The sequence below is a fragment of the Phyllobates terribilis genome, unplaced genomic scaffold (genome assembly GCF_046119375.1).
Source record: "Phyllobates terribilis strain yellow unplaced genomic scaffold, ASM4611937v1 Scaffold_10__3_contigs__length_209671492, whole genome shotgun sequence".
Lineage (NCBI taxonomy): Eukaryota > Metazoa > Chordata > Amphibia > Anura > Dendrobatidae > Phyllobates > Phyllobates terribilis.
In genome coordinates, this window is record NW_027362770.1 from 134306856 (window position 1) to 134332210 (window position 25355).

The window sequence follows — 25355 nt, forward strand, 5'->3', positions numbered from 1 at the left end:
AGCATGGGGTATGCAACCATCTCCCAACTCCTGCCTCCGCCAAACACCCCGCCCTACCATCCTGGAGCCGGCAGCATCTCCTGCTTCCACAGCTTCTGCCTCCGCCAGCAACAACACTGCCACCTGGGACCCCGCTCCACCAACGCTGCCGCACCCCAGGTAAGCAACCGCAAAAGCGGATTATAACACACACCGGTTTATTAAAAACATTTTTTTTCCTCCCCAATATTTTAGCAATTTTCAAGAGTGCTGCATCCCTCTGTAAATTTTATAAGAATTTTTGACTTTTCAGAGTCAAGCGGCCTAATAATTCTGCACCCTGATAAAGGGCGTTGTATCCTTAGGCCGCACCCTCCTCATTACACAAATACACATCACCTGATCTGCTTCATCCAATAAGCATTCAGGTTTATACAGGTCAGAGCTGGAAAATCTGCATAAAAATGATGATATGGTCAAAATACTCCCTTGCCTAATTCTTAAAGGGGTTTTCCAGTTTCAGATAACCCCTATCCTTCGGGTGAAGTTTGTTTTTAAAAAAATAAACTTTTCCTTACTCACCCTTCTTGGGTCCGGCACTGAGTCTCCACCACTGCTGCTGGTGTCTGTTATTGTCTGCAGTACTGAAGTCACGTTGGCATCGCTGCAGCCAATCAGTGAGCTTTGTGGATCTGATCAACTCGTGCTGTCAACTCGGGGAGAGCCACTGATTGGCTGCAGCGCTGTTGACGTGACATCAGACAATAACAGATTGTAGAGTCACAGCCAAACATTGCACCCACCGGTCAGACACCTCTCTGCTGCTTTGCATTTCTTCATACATTGCAGCGCTGGCACTTTTATTTTTAGGATAACATCCGTGATCATTGGGAGGGCGAGGCTCTGAAAATAATTCTATTTACAATGTGATCGTCATCTCTTTATCTTATTGATTCAATATCCACTTTTAATGTATTTATCTACTGATAAGTAGCTGCGCTGTTTGCTGTTAATGGGTATTTGCTTAAGCACATGTATATAAGGAAAAGTAGCTGTAGGACGAAATGATCCAAGTTGCATTCTCACTATTGACTGTGACTAATCGTTGCCTCGGGTAGCAGCCATGGCAAACCTAACACTCTGCGTCCTGGTCGCTTTTGCAGTGGTCGGACAACTTACTTACGGATACGCCATGGTAAGACCTGAGATTATGTGATGTGCTTGCTCAAGGGAAGGGGGATCGTCTACCATTGCTTGCAGTTAATGCAGTTGGGGTCTTTAAAACGTCTTCAATTGGTGAACTTCTGCGCTAATTCTGCTCAGAAACCACCGCAAATAACCAGGCGTGGTTTAACCCTAGTCTAGGTTTGTGACCCGCAAACTACTGATCCATAGCTGAAACCCAGAGGTCATCTCTTTTTTCCTAATACCATTTAAAGGATAACTTTAACAGATGTAAATAATTGCGGAACTCCATCAACTTTTTGTGGCCAATGCCAAATGACTAGGAGTGGTCTCTAAACAGTTGACAGAGCTGCACAATTGCTTACATCTGGCTACCGCTGGAGCTGAAAACAGATGATTAGTAGAGGTGATGACGGGTATTGGACCCCCACCAATGTGATATTGATGATCTATCCTTAGGATCTGTCATCAATGTCATGGTAGTCAGAGAATCATAGAATGTTAGAGTTTGAGGGGACCTCCAGGGTCATCGTGTCCAACCCCCTGCTCAATGCAGGACTTACTAGACCATCTCAGACAGATGTCTGTCCAGCCTCTGTTTGAAGACTTCCATTGAAGGAGAACTCACCACCTCTTGTGGCCGCCTGTTCCACTCATTGACCACCCTCACTGTCAAAAAGTGTTTTCTAATATCTAATCTGTATCTTCTCCCTTTCAGTTTCATTCCATTGCTTCTCTTGTTTCCATGTCCAAATGAGAATAAGGATGATCCCTCTACACTGTGACATCCCTTCGGATATGTGTAGACAGCTATTAAGTCTCCTCTCAACCTTCTTTTTTGCAAGCTAAACATTCTCAGATCCTTTAACCGTTCCTCATAGGACATAGTTTGCAGTACGCTCACCATCCTGGTCGCTCTTCTCTGAACTTGCTCCAGTTTCTTCATGTCTAAGATGTGGTGCCCAGAACTGGACACAGTATTCCAGATGATGTCTGACGAAGGATGAGTAGAGGGAGATAATTACTTCATGTGATCTAGACTCTATGCTTCTCTTAATACATCCCAGAACTATGTTTTCATTTTTGCTTCTGCATCACACTGTTGACTCATCTGCAGTCTGTGATTTATTAGTATACCCAAGTCTTTTTCACACATGCTGTTGCTTAGTTCTATTCCTCCCATTCTGTAGATGTCATTTTCATTTTTCTTATCCAGATGTAGAATCTTGCATTTTTCCCTGTTAAATACCATTCTATTAGTCGTTGTCCATTGTTCAAGCTCATCTAGATCCTCCTGAATCCTTTATCTGTCTTCTCTAGTGCTAGTATGACGCGCTCCCTGGGGCCGTGGGGTACTCGGTAGCCGGGCCGGTCCTTTCTGAGGTAGTCACGGTGGCAGTGACCCGGTCCGTGGCCCAGGGCGGTCAAATAAAGTGAAAAGTCAATTTGGGTAAATAAAGATTTGGGGATAATGTTCGTGATGCCACCTGTGGTATGCGGCTATATGTGGCTGCCACTGTGGTGCAGATCCACTGGAGCTGATGGTGACGCAGCAGAGTTGGTTCAACTCTCCACAGGTAGAGCTTAGCTCCAGGGCAGTATATGATGATTTTATGAGGATGTAGATGTCGGTGCAGTGTAGTGCAGGGCAGGTGATGGCGCAGCAATTACTCAAGGACACAGTGGGGTGCAGTCTTCAAGGTTTTACTCACAGTTGTTCAAGACTCCAGGTTACAGTTACCGGTGTGTAACTGCCCATGTCGTCCTGTGTTCTCCGGGGTAGTGATCCAGCAATCTCTCAGGTACCTCAAGAGCACTTAAACGGGACCCCGTTTAATGTTCCTTTTCTGGGCGTCTCACTGAGCTGGCTGTCACCCTCCTGTCCTGCACCTCACAATCAGTGTCCCAAGCCAGTGGCCTCGGGCCTTGCCGGGCGATGTGCTCTCAGTCCCCTGAACCCTATGTGGCCACCTTTTCGGCGATGTAATTGTGGATTTTGGCTGCAACACCTTGAAAATGCTGCAGCCTCCGGTTGGCTAGCTGAGCCTGGTTGTTCTTCATTAGTTTTGGGGCCGGTCCCCTTCTGTGGCCTGATCCCTCCACGTCAGTGTGGATTCGGGCGCACTGGTGGCCTCTGCACTCGCCGTGCCCCTGGGATCCCTTCAGTTTCTCCTGGAGTCCTCCTCACTGCTTCTCTCTTCTTTCCTCTCTCTCTCTCTCCTCCTGAGCAGAGCTCCTCCTGAGCTCCCAGCTCCCAACTCACTCTGCACTCCTGCTCCAAGCACTGGAGCAGGAGACTGGCTTCTTGCTCCCCTGAGCAGAACTCCTTCTGACCATTCTCTAGCTCTTTCCACCCTTCTTTTTATACTCCTACCCTCTGTGCTCCACTGATATTCTTCCTCCACCCACACCCACTACATGGTTCCCTCTCCTTTGGTTCCCCCCTTCCAGCCAGGGACAGGGCTCAGCAGTGAACAAGTGCATCTTGCCCTCCTGCTGGTCTGGAGTGGTGTAGTGTTGGATGCAGGTGGGTGGGTCCCGGGTAGTACTCCATCCTTACCTGAGAGTGGGGTACCACACCTCTGGGTGAGATGCAGTACCTCTGTGGCAACTGGACACGCAGGGGCGCCACACTAGCTAACCCTCCTAGTGAAACAATTGTTTAAAGGCTACAGACTTCTTTTGTTTTGTTTTTCTTAACTATAAAAGCCAAGCTCTGGTCATTGCTGTTTAACCATTTAAAAGAAGCCTGCATCTGATTCATGCTGCTCAAACCAGGGGCAGCATGAATCAGATCCAGGCTGGCGTTTCAGAGAAAACATACTTTGCAGATCCAGTCACTAGTGACCATAGCCCAAAGACAAGACTAGTCTGACACCTCCCCCGACAGTCTCTGATTCATGCTGCCTGCAGTTTGGGCAGCATACATCATATGACTGGTACAACTTCAGGTTTCTAAAAACACCAACCGGTATGTTCATATGTTCATACGTCTGGCATTTTTGTGCTTGGAAGACGTTCTGTACCTTACAATGCAAGGGACCTAAGGGGTAACGTTTCTTATTGTCGAGAGTGGCAAGCCAGGCCTGGCATGTCAGAGTGAGGAGACTTATAGGCCATGCATGCTCCTCTGGGAAGTTAAATATGCAAATTGTCTCTTCAGAGAGAAAGAGGACTAGAACTTTAGCGCCACCTGTCGGAAGTAGCAATCCAGGCTCGTTAAAGGATTAATATTGACTTTTAGAATTGCTACTTCTGAATACAATGCAAGTAAATGGGAAAACTGAAAAGATGCCCGGACATTTTTTTGAGCCACTAATTGCAACCATTTTTACTTAAAAACTCATTATTCAATGAAGTGAAAAAAAAAAAACGACCATAAAGGGACAGTAAAAAAAATCTTCACAAAGACTGTAGAAAAAGTCTCCAAAAAAAATGCTTTTGGGCAAAACGATCAGGAAATACCTGTAAAATCAAGGGGAAAAAAACACCCCTAAATCTGCTATCACTAAAATTGTACTGACCTGGAAATTCATACTGGCAGCTCCATGTAATAAATGTGATAAAAACAAAACCAAAGCTACAATGGAAGAATTCCTTTTTTTTCCACCATTTTACCCCACTTGGAATTTTTTTTCTTCTGTTTTTAGTACAATTATATGGTAAAATGGATGGCGTCATTCAAAATAAGAACTTATCTCGCATAAAAGAAGCCCTATATTAGCAGAAAAATAAAAAAAAAGTTATGGCCCTTGAAAGAAGGGAAGGAAATAATGAAAGAACAAAAGTAAAAAAAGAAATTGTCATGTTTACCACTAGAGGGCAGCATGCTCCTGCAGATTTCAATGTATTGTTCAGTGACCGCCAATATAAAGCGCTGGGAAAGGTGACACATCTGGCGGTCTGCACCGGGAGGGGGAGGTGCAGAAAGCGATCGATTGCACAATATGATTGTCGTTTTTTATTTTTCATCTAATATCTGCCATTAATGGTTGTATCCGAAGATAAGGAGCAGCAGCGTTCTCCGTCAGTAGATGTAGGAGCAGACTGCAGAGCAGTAGGGTCTACGCTGCATTTCTCTGCTCATTGTGACTGATTGCCGCTCCAGTATATAGATAATATGGCAATGCTAGCCTTCTGGGGTCTGGCTGTCATTGCAGCATTAGGACGTGTATCTGAAAGTATGATAATAATCCCATGGTGGAGGCTCGCTACGGTAAGACCTGACATACTATAGGGGGGATCGGTATATTGTGCATCACTTGCATCCCTCTCGTACCAAGTATACCATTTTATTTTTTTTGCAAGTCCCATTATTGGTCATTGTAGATTTTTTTTTTTTTATAATATTCCAGCTGGATTCGTCTTTGCTCCTTTCGTCCTGCTGCACCTATATATTCGCCCATATAACGAGTTAGGAAAATTCCTTAGGCTTTTCTGCAGTCCTATGTAAGCCGGTCATAGACGTAACATTTTGGTTGTAACAATTTCAACTCTTATGTCTATGGGACTTAAGGTTTATTCCCCCGATATCACAAAATCTCCAACAATCAAAAAATTTAAAATTTTAAAATTGGAAATTTAAAATTTTAAAATTAATTTTATTGCAGCTTTAAGGGATCGTGCACACAACCCTAAAAATTGGACGAGCGCTATTCTTCGTTTTGTCGGGTAGCACTCGTCTCCATGTTATTCTAAGGGTCCGTACGATAAAAATCGCAGCATGCTCGATTTGCCTGCAAGAATAAGGACGCAAAGACTCAATGGAGAAGACAGAGTTTTTTTTTTTCATTTTCCTCATCGGAGAAAATCAGATCCCACTCTGATCAGAGTGTGATTAGCATAATCGGTCGTGTGATCCTAATTCACCTAAAAAAAAACAAAAAACCTTCAATTCACTTGAATCGGTCTGAGCTGCAATACCAGACACCACCAATGTACAAGAGTGGCGCTGTTTTTAGAAAAAAAAAAAAGCAGACCTAATTTTTCTACTTTAAGCTGGGGCTACATAGCGACTATGGTCTCGTGGCCGAAGATCGATTTATGCTGTTGTATCGCAGCACAAAACAAGTGAAAGCAAGTGGCAAAAGTTTGAACCAGTTAGATTGTTTGCAACTTGTTTGTCGAGGTCGTCTACGTACCCCGTGGGTTGCAAGGCGGCTCCATTCACTTGCATTGTGCTGCGATCACCTCCCCGGGCCCATTCATAAGAAGTTGTCTAGTAGAAGACAGCCCCCTTAAGTAACAGCGAGTGGTAGATATATTGGATTGTTAAAGAATCACTGCTATTAATAAGTCCTAATTGTACATTTTTGTGTTTCCCGCAGGAAGTGAAGAGTATAACATGGGACAACTGTGATTCAGGAAAGCTCCCTGGTACGATCAAGAGCCTCTCTATTAGCCCCGAACCCGTCTCTATCCCCGGAGATGTCACCGTCTCTGTGGTCCTGAACACAGATGTGCCCCTAAGTTCTCCCCTTCAGGTGAGGTAACATCCTGAATCCTTCACGTCAAGTTATGAAACTTTCTACAACCATAGGCCTATTGTTGTGGCCACCTTCCCACCATCTAGCCCACTGTTGTGACCATCTTCCCACTATTAGAGCCCATTGTAGCCACCCTCTCATCATGCATCCTCTTATTGAAGCCACCTTCCCACCATTTAGCCCATTATTGTAGTCACCTTTCCCCCATGTATCCCATTGTTGTGGCCACCTTTCCCCATGTAGCCCACTGTTGTGGCCATCTTCCCACCCTTCGAGCCCATTGTTCTAGTCACCGTCTCATTATGTAGTCCCTTATTGAAGCCACCTACCCATTTGCTTATTATTGTAGTCACCTTCCCCCATGTAACCCATTGTTGTGGCCATTTTCCCCATGTAGCCCATTTTTGTGGCCACCTTCTTACCATGTAGCCCATTGTTGTGGACAACTTCTCATCATGTAGCACATGGCTGTTGCCACCTTCTCAGCATGTCGCCCAGTGGTGTGGCCACCTTCCCCCATGTAGCCCAGTGTTGTGGCCACCTTCCCACCATGTAGCCCATTGTTGTGGCCACCTTTCCCCATGTAGCCCACTGTTGTAACCATCTTCCCACCATTCGAGCACATTGTTCTAGTCATCCTCTCATTATGTAGTCCCTTATTGAAGCCACCTTCCCACCATTTAGCCCATTATTGTAGTCACATTCCCCCCATTTAACCCATTGTTGTGGCCATTTTCCCCATGTAGCTCATTTTTGTGGCCACCTTCTTACCATGTAGCCCATTGTTGTGGACAACTTCTCATCATGCAGCGCATGGTTGTTGCCACCTTCTCAGCATGTAGCCCTTTGATGTGGCCACTTTTCACCATATAGCCCATTGTTTTGGTTACATTTTCACCATGTAGTCCATACTTGTAGCTACCTTCTCCCTTTGTAGCCTATTGTTGTGGCCACCTTCTCACAATGTAACCCATTGTTGTAGCCACCTTCCCACCATGTAATGCATTGTTGTGGCTATCTTCTCACCATGTAGCTGATTGTTGTGGCCACCTTCCCACCATGTACTGCATTGTTGTGGCTCCCGTCTCACTTTGTAGCCAATTTTTGTGGCCACCTTCTCACCTTGTAGAACATTGTTGTGGCCACCTTCTCACCATGTAACCCACTGTTGTGGCCACCTTCCCACCTTGTAGAACATTGTTGTGGCCACCTTATTTACATGTAGCCCATTGTTGTGGTCAACATCTCATCATGTTACCCATTGTTGTAGCCACCTTCTCACCATGTAGCCCATTGTTGTAGCCACCTTCTCACCATGTAGCCCATAGTTAAAACCACCTTCTCACCTTGTAGTCCATGACTATAACTCTCCAACAGTGACTTTAGACCAAAAAGTTTTGTCTTATCTGATGTTTTCAACCACAGGTACATATCGTATGTGGGATTGAAACTGTCCATACATTTTGGTTTTCAGGCCAACAGTGGTTCCTCACATTTCCCCCATACACGCACTTGGCGCGGCTCATGTGTTTTTAATGGGGAGATGAGAATAAGTCCCTGCAGATCCCTCTGGCAGTTGCTTGTCTCCCATGGGAACAAGGAATTGGGCATATTAAAGTCCAACATGTTCGATCCTTTTTTCCCTCCTGGGAGGATCATCCTGTCCGTAGAACAGGGCTGTAAGTCCAGCCCTGAAATATGTCATCACCTGTGTGTTGTATACTGAATTACATAGAGTTGTCTATATTTCTCTCTATGTCCCAGATCAAAATCTCTGCCGAGAAGGAGCTGCTGGGCGAGTGGTTGACCGTTCCTTGCGTTGATAAATTTGGCAGCTGTACCTATAATGACGTCTGTGATTTGCTGGACTCTTTCTTCAAGCCAGGACAGCAATGCCCAGGGCCACTGGCAACCTATGGCCTTCCCTGCCACTGTCCCTTCAAAGCTGTAAGTATCTATTGCGGTCAACACAGAAATCAGGAGATTGGATATTCAAGAGTCCCCTAGAGGGACACAAAAAAAGTAAAATTAAAAGCTAAAAAAAAGTGTAGAAAAAAAACACAAAAATCACATTTTGTCTTTAACATGTCCTTTATGACATACAAAAATATTAAGAATAACGAAAACCAGCAATTCAGTAATTTTTTTATTATGTCTTTCACCATGCGAAATAATAGAAAGTTTCCCTTTAAAGGGGTATTCCCATCTCCAAGATCCTATCCCAATATGTAGTAGGTGTAATAATAATAATATTAGCAAATATCTCCAACTAAAAATGTAGTATAGTTCTTCTGATTCGCTGTGTCTCTTTCCCCATGTGCAGGGCATTGCAGTAGCTTAGGTTACGAGCAGTCAAATAGTGACAGTTAGTTAGATTGTACTGGTTGTAACCATAGACACCTAATCTATGGCAATGCCCTGCACATGAGGTAAGTGACACAGCGAATCAGAAGAACTATATTACATTTTTAATTGGAGATATTTGCTAATACTATTACACCTACTACATATTGGGATAGAATCTTGGAGACGGGAATACCCCTTTAAAGGGAAACTGTCTATTATTTCACATGGTGAAAGACGTAATAAAAAAATAGCTCTTCTGATTCGCTATGTCACTTACCTCATGTGCAAGGCATTGATTAGGTATCTATGGTTACACCCACTACAATCTAACTAACTGTCACTATTTGACTGGTCGTAACCTAAGCTACTGCAATGCCCTGCACATGGGGAAAGAGACACAGCGAATCAGAAGAACTATACCACATTTCTAATATGAAGCTATTTGCTAATATTATTATTATTACACCTACTACATATTGGGATAGGATCTTGGAGATGGGAATACCCTTTTAAAGAAATGTGGGCATTATTCAGAAGGTGCTTGGGTCACCTTCCACTTTCGTATACATTAACAGAAACATAATAATGTAATGGCTCTTTGAATGTACTATGGAGGGACATAATAATTCTACTCTCCTCCATTTTTAGGGTTCCTACGCTCTCCCAACTACCAGCTTTAAGATCCCCAACCTGTCACTCCCGAGCTGGATGGCTGACGGCAGCTACCGAGTTACCGGAATTCTGACCCACAACAATAAGGAGATCGGATGTGCTAAATTCACGTTCACTCTGTCATCTACCTCCTCCTGGTGGTGGTAAGGAGAGGAACCTGCAACTATCTCCGACATAGGAGAGACCCTAGTTCCAAAATGATTTCCCTATATCCCATCGACGCCACCAGCAGCCTCATTCCTAGTGGATAAATACATATATTTATTGACCGATGTAGCAGAGCTGAGTTTGTCATTTACTTTTTGGTAACAGGTAAATGACAAATTCAGCTCTGCTACATCTGTGAGGACATGCTATTTAAACATGACGTACATTACTTAAGCCTGGATATATACAACCGGTGACACTTGAACTTTGTCCTTCACGGTTCCAATAAGAAGTGTCGCCGTCCTGCACGCTCCGTTCCCTATCCTGCTAATTAATACGCGGTATTTCGGGCTTATGAAAATGTTAGAATTAGTGACCTTAAAGTAAGGCTAATTGTGAAAAACATTTCGGACTTTGGAACATTGAAAATATTAAAACTTGTCTTCCTATCTCAGTTCCTTATGTCAGAGGGTGGTGGTGACTATTCAGACTGTATTTATCGGTCTATATAAATCCATCTGCTTCTGATTAATGTGCAATCACGGCCAATAAACTTGTTACTACTTAAATAAGTTTGTCTGCATGTTTTATGTACATATCAGCTCATATGTAGTGCCTTGAAAAAGTATTCATTCCCCGTGAACTTTTCCACATTACACCCATAAACTTAAATATATTTTATTGGGATTTTATGTGACAAAGCAGCAAGTATTTGTGAAGTGTAAAGGAAATGATACAGGGTTTTCTAATTGTTTTAAAAACCTAAATCTGAAAATTGTGAGGTGTATTTGTATTCAGCCCCCTGTAGTCTGATACCCCTAAATAAAATCCTGAGTGCCCAATTGCCTCCAGAAGTCACATAATTAGTAAATTGAGTCCACCTGGGTGTAATTTATTCTCAGTATAACTACAGCTGTTCTGTGAAGGCCTCAGAGGTTTGTATGAGAACATTAGGGATAAAATAACATCATGAAAATCAGGGAACACACCAGACAGGTCAGGGATAAAGTTGTGGAGAAGAGTAAAGCAAGCTTAGGTTATAAAAAAACATAATCCAACATCTCACTTATCATTGTTCAATCCACCATCCAAAAATGGAAGGAGTGTGGCGCAACTCCTAACCTACCATGACATGGCCGTCCACCTAAACGGACATCCCAAGCAAGTATAGGACTAATTAGAGAAGCAGCCAAGATGGTCACTCTCCTATAATGAATATGGCCTCCACACTGTCTGACTTTATGAGCTACACCCGCCATACTATTCGCCTTAATGCACAATAATCACCACACCATCCGCCATTATCAGCTACTAGATGGTGGCCCGATTCTAACGCATCGGGTATTCTAGAATAGGTATGCGGCCGACCGGGCGCAATTAGCAGAGCGATATTTAAATTTGGCGCCAATAATGGTGATTGGTCACGGCCGGCGACCGCGATTAATCAGCAGAGCGGTGTTTAAATTTGGCGCCAATAATGCTGATTATTCGCGACCGGTAACCGCGACCAATCAGCAGAGCGGTGTTTAAATTTGGCGCCAATATCGCTGCTTGGTCGCGGCCGCCCACCGCCACCAATCAGCGAAGCGGTGTTTAAATTTGGCGCCAATATCGCTGATTGGTCACGGCCGGTGGTTGCGACTAATCAGCAGAGCGGTGTTTAAATTTGGCGCCAATATTGCTGATTGGTCACGGCCGGCGACCGCGATTAATCAGCAGAGCGGTGTTTAAATTTGGCGCCAAAATCGCTGATTGGTCGCGACCGCCGGGCCACCGCGACCAATCAGCAGAGCGGGGTTTAAATTTGCCCCCCATATCGCTGATTGGTCGCGGCCGCAACCAATCAGCGTCGTATTAGTGAGGACCGGGGAGCGGCGCTGCCTGTGCAGGTACTTCCGCTGCGAGCCGCTGGGAGATGAGCGGCTGCTCGCAGCAGAAGCATCCCGACCGGCGGCGCCGCTCCTCGGTCCTCCGTTCACACTTGCCGTCGGGAGATCAGAGCGTTGTTTAAATTTGCCGCCAATCTCGCTGATTGGTCGCGGTCGGCTGGTAGCCGCAACCAATCAGCAGAGCGGTGTTTAAATTTGCCGCCAATCTCGCTGATTGGTCGCGGTCGGCTGGTGGCCGCAACCAATCAGCAGAGCGGTGTTTAAATTTGGCGCTAATCTCGCTGATTGGTCGTGGCTGGCGTCCGCGACCAATCAACAGAGCGTTGTTTAAATTTGGCGCCAATCTCACTGATTGGTCGCGGCTGGCGTCCGCGACCAATCAGCCCAGCAGTGTTTAAATGTGGCGCCAAAATCGCTGATTGGTCACGGCCGCTATTTAAATGTGGCGCCCAAATCGGTGATTGGTCGCGGGCAGCGGCCGCGACCAATCAGCACAGCGGTGTTTAACTTTTGCGCCAAGATCACTGATTGGTCACGGGCGGAGACAGCAACCAATCAGCGAATCATATTGGTGAGGACCGGAGAGCGGAATCGTATTGGTGAGGACCGGGGAGTGCCGCTGCCTGTGCGACTACTTCCGCTGTGAGAAGCCGGGAGATGAGCGACTGCTCGCAGCAGAAGTATCTCGACCCGCAGCGCCGCTCCCCAGTCCTCCCTTGACACCCTAGCCGCATGGATGTCAGCGCCGCTGCCTGTGCGGCTACTTCCGCTGCGAGAAGCCGGGAAATGAGCGGGCGCTCGCAGCAGAAGTATCCCGACCCGCCGCGCCGCTCCCCGGTCCTCCCTTGACACCCTAGCCGCATGGAGGTCAGCGGCGCCGCAGGTCGGGGTCCTTCTGCTGCTAGCGGCCGGGAGATGAGCGCCTCGCCCGGTCATCTCCCGGCTGCATCGCCGCTGAGCTCCGTCCCGCAGATGAGACGCTAACGGCCGCCATCTTTTTTCTGAAATCCCGGGTCGCTGATTGGCCGCTGCCGGACCAATCAGCGACGCGGGATTTCCTGGACAGACAGACAGACGGGATAAGACAATTATATATATAGATAACTGCTACACTGTCCTCCCTTATGAACCACTGCCTATGCCATGGCTGTCCCCTCTAACTCTTTTCCCTACCTATACTGTATCCACTGTTTTACACTATCTATATCTCCATGCAACCCCTTGCCATGCTAACTTCTCTCCATTCTGTGCCCCCATTACATGCTGTCCTACTTTCCATACCTATTCTGTGCCCCCTCTTCACAATATGCCCGCATACTGTCCACAAACTTGCCCTCTCCAAACTGTACCCTCTCCCCACACTGTCCCCCTACACAGTAGGAAGGTCACCATAGCCATATATACAGTATGTATCCACAATAGAACCCCCAATATACAGTATGATGTCCACCAAAGCACCCCATTGTATAGTATGCACACCACCACAGCTACCCATATATGATGTCCACCACAGCCCTCCATATATAGTATGATGGCCCCTTATACAGTATGATGCACCCCTAGTCCCCAATACAGTGTAATGGTCCCCACAGCCCCTTATATACAGTATAATATCCCCCACAGCACCCCACACAGTATGACATCCACCACAACCCCCTATACAGTATGGTAATCCCAGCCCCTTATACAGTGCAATGTCCCCCACAGCCCCATATCCAGTATCGTCACTATAGCACCCAGTGTAATGTCTCCCACTGCCACCTATACAGTATGGGCACCACAGCCCCCTAGTAAAATGTACCCCAGAGCCCCATCTTATACAGTATGGTTACCACAGTCCCCTATACGCCATGATGTCCCCACAGACTATAATGTCGCTGTCACGCAAGGTGAGGGAAAGACTAAGTGCACAACGACAGGAAGAGGGAGAGGAAGCCCAAACACTAGGGAAAGGGGGAATGGAGACCCCTAGGCAGATCTGATAACACCCTGTCTCCCTAACGTCCCTAAATAGGTTCCACACCTATCGCCGAGGAGGAAACCTAATCCCTGACTAATCCTAGCGATAGGCTCTAGATAGGGAGGAGGCGAGGTGAGCACTAGTCAGCCCAAACTGCAACTAAAGACAAACAGGTAAACAGACAGGGGAATACACTTAGCTTGAGAAGACACCAGAGAGATCACGCCAACTATCCTCCAAGGGAACTTCAAGAAGCCACTAGTCGACTACTAGTACTTCAAACCTGAACAGAGTAAAATAGAGCTATCACTGGTGACTCCCTGGAGAGACTGCGAGTATTTAAACATCCAGCAAGGGTGTGTCAATTAGCAGCAGAAGGAGAAAGTAACTTCTAGGTCCTAGAGAAAGCAGGATATCACCTCACTGCAGAGATAGAAAGATCAAGAAGGTGCCTGTAGAGCCAAGTGCAATGACCTTCTACAGCTGGATCCAGAATGACTGTCTGTCACACTTGACACACCCATGACAGTCCCCCACTGACCCCTAAACAGTATGATGTCCCCAAAGCCCAGGTGTAATGTCCCCCCACAGCCACCCATATAGTATAATAACCCTACAGTCCAGGTATAATATCTCCCACAGCTCCCCATATAATATGGTAACCTCACAGCCACTCATTTAATGTGATGTCCCCCAAACCCTCCATTTAATATGATGTCCCCATAGCCCCTCATATATTATGATGTCCTCCACAGCCCCTCATATATTATGATGTCCCCCACAGTCCCTCATATAATATGATGCTCCTCATATAATTTGGTGTCCCCCACAGCCTCTAATATTTTATGATGTCCCCCACAGCCCCTCATATGTTACGATGTCCCCCACTGCCCATCATGTGATGTCTCCCACAACCCCTCATATACTATGATTTCCCCCACAAACCCTCATATACCATGATGTTCCCCACAGACCCTCCTATGTCATCCCTCACAGTCCCTCATTTGATGTCCCCCACAGCCCATCATGTGATGTTCCTCACAGCCCCCATTTAATGTCCAAATAATATAAGGGGGAAAAAGTCTTAACTCACCTAATCCAGGCTCCCGGCCCAATGCAGTATCCCTCTCCTCTTCTATCTTGCATTGCAGTGATGTCATTGAGCCATTCGACGTCCCCTGCATGGCACTGTCCTCCAACATGGTGCAGGCTGGAAGTAGTTCGCACCTTGTTGGAGTTCCCGGTGGTGCAAGGAGCTGATTACAGCTCCTCTGCTCCTGTCCATCAAGGCACCCACTTCAATTGTATTCACGTCTTAAAGACTCAAATACAGTTGAGTGCAGAGAGGTAATGTCAGCCGGGGCACAGGCAGTGAGCGGAGATATTGACTCACTGACACTACTCACCTGTGTACCTTCAGTGTGCTGAATGCCTGCGGCCAGAGGAAGGTGCCGAGTGCCGCAGGCATTCAGCAATGTCAGTTATTTTTATTTTTCAAACTGTGCCCCCACATTGAGGCAAGAAGTAGCGCCCTAGGCCCCCCTCATCTCGGCCCTGAATGAGTGTTCTTACAGGATCTGAAAGCTATTTGGGTGCACTTCTTACTTCACTTAGTACATCTTGAGTAAGGGTGCTGAGTGCACCAGAAATGCGAAGATGTTCCTATCTATGAACTAATGATACATGTGAAGATGTTTTAATCATATACAAATAAAGTTGAAAATTTTATACCGTTGAGCTGGATTTCATCTGCTACACTCCAACTTTTCTTAACCCTAAGTGGGTGTTATTAGTTCGTTTTCACTGGTACTTCTGTTCTGACTCCTGTATGGCGCTGACCAATCATAAGCAGGCGGCAACATAGAAATGCAGAAGAACCTGTGATTATGTCATCAAGGTCACATGACCTGAGCCCACATATCCTGCCAGCGGGAGTGTGCAGCCCAAATAAGCACTGAAGAGTATAGTACACAGCTCAGAAGTGTGGAGCTATTAACTACAATTAATATTACCCCACTTCTGTGCTGTATAATATATTCTAGACATTGTAAACTATTAAAGGGAACCTGTCACCAGTTTTTGGGCTTATAATCCCTGCCCATCACCTTTAAGATCATAAAAATGGGGTTCCTGCAACCCCTTTGTATCCTCAGATGTGCCCCTGCATACCTTAGAAAAAGTGTTTTAGACTTGCCCTGCACTGAATGATCTTAAAGGTGATGGGAAGGGTTTATAAGTAAAAAAAAAACAGGTGACAAGTTCCCTCTAAATGCTTCCAGCTGTCCAGGCTCCAGTGCCGGGCTCTGCTTCCTCTCGTCTCCTTTACAATTGTAACCCTGAATAAGGTGGTAAGCCTGAGTATGAAAGAGAACCTGTCACCGGGGCAAAAGTGGACAGTTTTCACTCTTATTTTATTTCTGCTGCTCCCTTGAGTATCTTTTTTTTAATCCGCCATACGGTTACACAGATTTGAGCCATTTTACTTAGTGCTAATATTAATGGTGTTTATCAAGGGGGTTGTTGCTCATGGGATTCTCTGGGAGTGTGCCTCTAGACTGCTTTACATAATTACTGCATAATTACTTTGTGAGCAATGCCCCCTTGGTAAAGGCCATACAAATTAGCACTAAATGAAAAAATACCCCTATCTCTGGTTAGTGGATTTAATAAAAATACATAAATAAATAATAAAAAAATGGAAAAGCAGTGGGAATAAATTAAGAGTAAAAACTGGTCACTTTTTACCTAATAACAGGTCCTTTTTAAGATAGTATGCTCATGCATGCCTGCACCAACTTAGCCACACGACTAACTCTGCTCTGCTGTTCCTGGGTACTGTCTGCACACTTAGCTCAGGTTCTTCCAGGTGCTTGTCTTCCATCTCAGCTTTGTTGTTCTTGGGTGCCGTGCACTCACTCGGCTCTGAATCGAGGTACCTGTTCATCTACACGACTCTGCTGTTCCATGGTGTCAAACACACACTCGGCTATACTACGCAACAGCTTAGAGAATCCACAACACCAGGGAGCTTTTAAGACAAGGGAAGGAAGGGCCTTTTCTGTTCCCCATGACCGTGCCCATAAAGGTCCATAAAGACATGGGGGATTTTGATGTCTGGACCTCAGCCCCATCCAACACTTTTGGAATGAACTAGAATGGACATTGTGAGCCCCGGCCTCTCCTCCAGCATCAGTGTCTGACATCACAAATGCTCGTTTGGATAAATGGGCAAAAATTCCCCAATTGCTTCCAAAATCTTGTAGAAAACCTCCGCAGACAAGAGCAGAAACTGTTATATCTGCAAAGGGGGTAACTAACATATTAATGCCTATGGATTTAGAATGGGAAGTAATAAAAGCTCCTGTAGGTGGAATATGTGGCGTCCCCTATATTTTGTAAATAAAGTGTTAATGGCGAAATAAAAAAAAATTGACTCGTAAGGATGCGGCGAGGAAACAAAACCCAGAAAATAAAATTGCGTCCATGCTATCGCATGTGCTAACAGCAGAGGGCAGCAGAGCACCTACTACTGCAGGTTGTGTCTCTCCCACAATGCCGCTGGTTACACAGGACATAACAAGGCAGCCTTTTGAGCTGTTGTGTCATGTGATTGGCTGACTACCAGCTTCAGGGCTGGGAAGGGACACTTTGCTGCATTTCCTCTTTCTGCTGGTGCATGTTAGCACTCTGCAGAGCAGGCAGCATCTATAGGTGAAGCCTCTGGGTCAGGGCGCAGCATTCCTCCACAATGGCACATCTGTATGTGTGTTTTGTCCTGGCGTGCATCGCTGTAGTGCCATTGGCAACACCTTCTGGAAGAATAGTAGTCAACCGACTACCATGGAGGATCAAGGCAGTAAGTTTTACCACCCTTTAAATGCTCACGAGGTCAATTTCACTGTATTTTTAAAGGATTCGTTTTAGAAATAAAGTTTATTGAAACGAGTGTTTATAAACGAGCGGCACCTGTCCTTTTGGCTATGGTCGTAGACAATGTCCTTTTCAATAAACTTTAATTATAAACAAAACAACACATACTGGTGAGTCACAGCCTTGCGGCCTGGTGGGAGTTATAGTTTTGCAACATCGGGTGGAAAACGTTTGCCTTAAAGGGATGTTGGCATCACGTTTTTACATGTGAAAGTAATGTTATGGCTGTGAGGGCGTTTATCACCCAATAAAAATGATACCTTTTTTCTACAGATTCGATGTGCCAGTCCTGAGAAATCCAGTGTAGAAGCCGTATGCAGATTAGGCTGGAAGAGCATTGCCACACCCCCAGCCTGATTTGCATATAGCTTACATGCTGAATTTCTCATGACTGGCACGTCGGATCTCTATTGAAAAAGTATAATTTTTATTGGGATACAAGTACCTTCACAGCCATACTGCTACTTCCTGTGATTAACAGGTTCCCTTTAAATTTTAAAGGGGTATTCCCATCTTAGTGATGTGATGGTATAACGGTAGAATATGTAGTGATTGCTGGTGGTTGGGAATAACCCTGAAGCGGTCCTGTGTTCCTTCATTGTCAGGATCATTGGGGGTCCCTGAGATCGGACTCTCAGCCATCGTTAAGTGATGGCACATCCTAACGACATGCTATCGCTTACTAAAATGGGAATACCTCTTTAAGGGGGTTGTCCGGGACTTAAGTAAAGATAGGCCATCAATGTTATAGGTCATCATTGTCTGATGGTGGTGGTGTGACACCCGGCACCCCACCAATCAGCTGTTCCCTGTGTCGGTGACAGTTATGGAACTGCTCAAAACAGCTCCATCGTTGGATTAGTGGCCGCAGACTTGTACTACACACCCATCACCTATTGACTTGAAAAGGTGGCGGTTGTGCAGTACCAACCGTGGCCACTATTCTGTCGATGGAGCTGTGCTGTGCACTTCCATAACTGAGCAGTTCCAGCCGACACTGGGAACAGCTGAGCGTTGGGGGTGCCGTGTGCTGCACCCTCCGCCAATCAGACATTAATGACCTATCCTAAAGATAGGCCATCAATGTTAAAGTCCCGGACAATGCCTTTAAGGGTAAGGACACGCATAGTGTCAACTTTTGGCCAATGGTGTGGCCTAAAATAAAAGTAATGTAGTAAAATCTCTGCATATTTGTGATGAAACTGCAGGTCTGTTTGGTTTGGGGTTGCCGCACTTCAGCCTTACCACATCAGTACATTTCTCCTTTCTCACAACTTGTTTAAAAATGGAGATTAATATATAAGACAGGCCTAGGTGTTTCCATGGTTACAGACTACAAACCCCTGTGTAGTCTGATGTTCCAGCCATGCTCACTTCCATCTGTTTCCTATTTATTTTTCACATATATTCAATATTTTTGGAGATAGGGAACAAATGCTAGACTGGTCAGACTACACAGGGTTAGTTTGTAGTCTGTTGCCATGGAGACATCAAATATTACAGGGTATAATCCAAGCAAGAATGCAAATTGTGAAGTGTCCAAGTACCAGTGCGCTTATTGTCCCTCCTTCAGAGGAGAGGTGATACAATACTATTTAAATTATTTCACAATTATATGATTTTATTTTTTTTTACAGATTAATGGTTTCTCATGGGCCAATTGTGACGCTGAGACTCTACCTGGTAAAATAAAGTCCCTTACTATTCTACCCGACCCCTTATTCATTCCCGGGGAGATCACAGTGTGCACCATCCTGAATACAACTGTACCACTCGAGTCTCCAATCAGGGTAAGTCCTTACAGCTTCTGGTATATAATACGTCCCATATACTCTGGTCCATGACTGTCACTGGAAACTGTGGGCACAATAATTCCATAGGAAAGTAAAAAATTTGAGGACATTTGGAAAAATTCTGACATGTTCTCTGTCTGTGGTGTAACTTGAAGCTGGTGGTTCCCAGTTCAAAATCTCAAGAGGGTCCTCAGCTATCATGGGTGTTTAATAGTATCTGTCTTCTCATATGCTGTAGGCCATAAGGACCTTTTGGGCAGACCACAATATTACCTACATCTGATGACCTGGAGCAGCCACTGAGGTCTGCCTGTGCTGAGACGCCATTATGGGTCAGAATATCATGCCATCTGTATGTGTGTGTAACATGCAGTGTGTGTGTAATATATAGTATATGTAGAATATACAATGTAACATGCAGTGTGTGTGTAATATATAGTATATGTAGAATATACAGTGTAACATGCAGTGTGTGTAATATATAGTATATGTAGAATATACAGTGTAACATGCAGTGTGTGTAATATATAGTATATGTAGAATATACAGTGTAACATGCAGTGTGTGTAATATATAGTATATGTAGAATATACAGTGTAACATGCAGTGTGTGTAATATATAGCATATGTAGAATATACAGTGTAACATGCAGTGTGTGTAATATATAGTATATGTAGAATATACAGTGTAACATGCAGTGTGTGTAATATATAGTATATGTAGAATATACAGTGTAACATGCAGTGTGTGTGTAATATATAGCATATGTAGAATATACAGTGTAACATGCAGTGTGTGTGTAATATATAGTATATGTAGAATATACAGTGTAACATGCAGTGTGTGTAATATATAGTATATGTAGAATATACAGTGTAACATGCAGTGTGTGTAATATATAGTATATGTAGAATATACAGTGTAACATGCAGTGTGTGTAATATATAGCATATGTAGAATATACAGTGTAACATGCAGTGTGTGTAATATATAGTATATGTAGAATATACAGTGTAACATGCAGTGTGTGTAATATATAGTATATGTAGAATATACAGTGTAACATGCAGTGTGTGTGTAATATATAGCATATGTAGAATATACAGTGTAACATGCAGTGTGTGTGTAATATATAGTATATGTAGAATATACAGTGTAACATGCAGTGTGTGTAATATATAGTATATGTAGAATATACAGTGTAACATGCAGTGTGTGTAATATATAGTATATGTAGAATATACAGTGTAACATGCAGTGTGTGTAATATATAGTATATGTAGAATATACAGTGTAACATGCAGTGTGTGTAATATATAGTATATGTAGAATATACAGTGTAACATGCAGTGTGTGTAATATATAGTATATGTAGAATATACAGTGTAACATGCAGTGTGTGTAATATATAGCATATGTAGAATATACAGTGTAACATGCAGTGTGTGTAATATATAGTATATGTAGAATATACAGTGTAACATGCAGTGTGTGTAATATATAGTATATGTAGAATATACAGTGTAACATGCAGTGTGTGTAATATATAGTATATGTAGAATATACAGTGTAACATGCAGTGTGTGTAATATATAGTATATGTAGAATATACAGTGTAACATGCAGTGTGTGTAATATATAGTATATGTAGAATATACAGTGTAACATGCAGTGTGTGTAATATATAGTATATGTAGAATATACAGTGTAACATGCAGTGTGTGTAATATATAGCATATGTAGAATATACAGTGTAACATGCAGTGTGTGTAATATATAGTATATGTAGAATATACAGTGTAACATGCAGTGTGTGTAATATATAGTATATGTAGAATATACAGTGTAACATGCAGTGTGTGTAATATATAGTATATGTAGAATATACAGTGTAACATGCAGTGTGTGTAATATACAGTATATGTAGAATATACAGTGTAACATGCAGTGTGTGTGTAATATACAGTATATGTAGAATATACAGTGTAACATGCAGTGTGTGTGTAATATATAGTATATGTAGAATATACAGTGTAACATGCAGTGTGTGTGTAATATATAGTATATGTAGAATATACAGTGTAACATGCAGTGTGTGTAATATATAGTATATGTAGAATATACAGTGTAACATGCAGTGTGTGTAATATATAGTATATGTAGAATATACAGTGTAACATGCAGTGTGTGTAATATATAGTATATGTAGAATATACAGTGTAACATGCAGTGTGTGTAATATATAGCATATGTAGAATATACAGTGTAACATGCAGTGTGTGTAATATATAGTATATGTAGAATATACAGTGTAACATGCAGTGTGTGTAATATATAGTATATGTAGAATATACAGTGTAACATGCAGTGTGTGTAATATATAGTATATGTAGAATATACAGTGTAACATGCAGTGTGTGTAATATATAGTATATGTAGAATATACAGTGTAACATGCAGTGTGTGTAATATATAGTATATGTAGAATATACAGTGTAACATGCAGTGTGTGTAATATATAGTATATGTAGAATATACAGTGTAACATGCAGTGTGTGTAATATACAGTATGTGTGTAATATATAGTATATGTTTAATATACAATGTATGTGTAGCATGGAGTTTTTGTAACATGCAGTGTGTGTGTGTAATGTACAGTTTAACATGTCTTGTGTGTAATATACAGTATATGTAGAATATACAATGCGATTTTGGCGCCACATTTAAACACTGCTGTGCTGATTGGTCGCGGACGCCAGCCGCGACCAATCAGCGATTTTGGCGCAAAATTTAAACAACGCTCTGCTGATTGGTCACAGCTGGCGGCCGCAACCAATCAGCAAGATTGGCGCCAAATTTAAACAACGCTCTGCTGTTTGGTCGCGGACTCCAGCCGCAACCAATCAGCGAGATTGGCGCAAAATTTAAACAACGCTCTGATCTCCCGACGGCAAGTGTGAACGGAGGACCAAGGAGCGGCGCCGCCGGTCGGGATGCTTCTGCTGCGAGCAGCCGCTCATCTCCCAGCTGCTCGCAGTGGAAGTACCCGCACAGGCAGCGGTCACTAATACGACGCTGATTGGTTGCGGCCGCCGGCCGCGACCAATCAGCGATGTGGGTGGCAAATTTAAACCCCGCTCTGCTGATTGGTCGCGGTGGCCGGCCGCGACCAATCAGCGATTTTGGCGCCAAATGTAAACCCCGCTCTGCTGATTGGTCACAGTCGCCGGCCGTGACCAATAAGCATTATTGGCGCCAAATTTAAACCCCGCTCTGCTGATTGGTCTCGGCCGGCCACCGCGACCAATCAGCGATTTTGGTGCCAAATTTAAACAACGCTCTGCTGATTGGTCGCGGTCGCCGCGCGCGACCAATCGGCAATATTGGCGCCAAAGATTAGTCGCAACCACTGGCCGTGACCAATCAGCGATATTGGCGCCAAATTTAAACACCGCTTCGCTGATTGGTTGCGACCGCCGGCCACAAACAATCAGCATTATTGGCACCAAATTTAAACCCCGCTCTGCTGATTGGTTGCGGCCAGTGAACGTGACCAATCAGCATTATTGGCGCCAAATTTAAACCCCGCTCTGCTGATTAGTCGCGACCGCCGGCCGTGACCAATCTGCGATATAGGCGCCAAATTTTAACACCGCTTTGCTGATTGTTCACGGTTGCCGGCCTCGACCAATCAGCGATTTTGGCGCCAAATTTAAACACTGCTCTGCTGATTGCGCCCGGTTGGCCGCATACATATTCTAGAATACCCGATGCGTTAGAATCGGGCCACCATCTAGTATAGTATATGTAGAATACAGTGTAACATGCAGTGTGTGTGTGTGTAATATATAGTATATGTAGAATATACAGTGTAACATGCAGTGTGTGTGTAATATATAGTATATGTACAGTATACAGTGTAACATGCAGTGTGTGTGTAATATATAGTATATGTAAAATATACAGTGTAACATGCAGTGTGTGTGTAATATATAGTATATGTAGAATATACAGTGTAATATGCAGTGTGTGTGTAATATATAGTATATGTAGAATATACAGTGTAACATTCAGTGTGTGTGTGTGTAATATATAGTATATGTAGAATATACAGTGTAACATGCAGTGTGTGTGTAATATATAGTATATGTAGAATATACAGTGTAACATGCAGTGTGTGTGTAATATACAGTATATGTAGAATATACAGTGTAACATGCAGTGTGTGTGTAATATATAGTATATGTAGAATATACAGTGTAACATGCAGTGTGTGTATAATATATAGTATATGTAGAATATACAGTGTAACATGCAGTGTGTGTGTAATATATAGTATATGTAGAGTATACAGTGTAACATGCAGTGTGTGTGTAATATACAGTACATGTAGAATATACAGTGTAACATGCAGTGTGTGTGTAATATATAGTATATGTAGACTATACAGTGTAACATGCAGTGTGTGTGTAATATACAGTATATGTAGAATATACAGTGTAACATGCAGTGTGTGTGTAATATATAGTATATGTAGAATATACAGTGTAACATGCAGTGTGTGTGTAATATATAGTATATGTAGAATATACAGTGTAACATGCAGTGTGTGTGTAATATATAGTATATGTAGAATATACAGTGTAACATGCAGTGTGTGTGTAATATATAGTATATGTAGAATATACAGTGTAACATGCAGTGTGTGTGTGTAATATATAGTATATGTAGAATATACAGTGTAACATGCAGTGTGTGTAATATATAGTATATGTAGAATATACAGTGTAACATGCAGTGTGTGTGTAATATATAGTATATGTAGAATATACAGTGTAACATGCAGTGTGTGTGTAATATATAGTATATGTAGAATATACAGTGTAACATGCAGTGTGTGTAATATATAGTATATGTAGAATATACAGTGTAACATGCAGTGTGTGTGTAATATATAGTATATGTAGAATATACAGTGTAACATGCAGTGTGTGTGTAATATATAGTATATGTAGAATATACAGTGTAACATGCAGTGTGTGTGTAATATATAGTATATGTAGAATATACAGTGTAACATGCAGTGTGTGTGTAATATATAGTATATGTAGAATATACAGTGTAACATGCAGTGTGTGTGTAATATACAGTATATGTAGAATATACAGTGTAACATGCAGTGTGTGTGTAATATATAGTATTTGTAGAATATACAGTGTGACATGCAGTGTGTGTGTAATATATACTATATGTAGAATATACAGTGTAACATGCAGTGTGTGTGTATTATATAGTATATGTAGAATATACAGTGTAACATGCAGTGTGTGTGTAATATATAGTATATGTAGAATATACAGTGTAACATGCAGTGTGTGTGTAATATACAGTATATGTAGAATATACAGTGTAACATGCAGTGTGTGTGTAATATATAGTATATGTAGAGTATACAGTGTAACATGCAGTGTGTGTGTAATATACAGTACATGTAGAATATACAGTGTAACATGCAGTGTGTGTGTAATATATAGTATATGTAGACTATACAGTGTAACATGCAGTGTGTGTGTAATATACAGTATATGTAGAATATACAGTGTAACATGCAGTGTGTGTGTAATATATAGTATATGTAGAATATACAGTGTAACATGCAGTGTGTGTGTAATATATAGTATATGTAGAATATACAGTGTAACATGCAGTGTGTGTGTAATATATAGTATATGTAGAATATACAGTGTAACATGCAGTGTGTGTGTAATATATAGTATATGTAGAATATACAGTGTAACATGCAGTGTGTGTGTAATATATAGTATATGTAGAATATACAGTGTAACATGCAGTGTGTGTAATATATAGTATATGTAGAATATACAGTGTAACATGCAGTGTGTGTGTAATATATAGTATATGTAGAATATACAGTGTAACATGCAGTGTGTGTGTAATATATAGTAT

The 25355-nt window shown here is 43.0% G+C and overlaps 2 protein-coding genes across 2 annotated transcripts in view; both read left to right on the forward strand.

Annotated features, from left to right (window-relative positions):
• The first annotated feature begins 1014 nt into the window (after positions 1 to 1014).
• On the forward strand, positions 1015 to 10387 carry LOC141164494 (ganglioside GM2 activator-like). Its single transcript, XM_073649824.1, has 4 exons — positions 1015 to 1174; positions 6492 to 6647; positions 8415 to 8597; positions 9645 to 10387. The coding sequence occupies exons 1-4, from the start codon at positions 1103 to 1105 to the stop codon at positions 9813 to 9815; spliced, it is 582 nt and encodes a 193-aa protein (XP_073505925.1). The 5' UTR covers positions 1015 to 1102; the 3' UTR covers positions 9816 to 10387.
• Positions 10388 to 17236: 6849 nt separating this feature from the next.
• LOC141164495 (ganglioside GM2 activator-like) overlaps positions 17237 to 25355 on the forward strand; it is a 68147-nt gene continuing 60028 nt past the window's right edge. The window contains exons 1-2 of the mRNA XM_073649825.1: positions 17237 to 17520; positions 19232 to 19384. Of these exons, the coding sequence (XP_073505926.1) occupies positions 17413 to 17520; positions 19232 to 19384 (261 nt within the window). The 5' untranslated portion in view covers positions 17237 to 17412. The remainder of the gene's footprint in view (positions 17521 to 19231; positions 19385 to 25355) is intronic.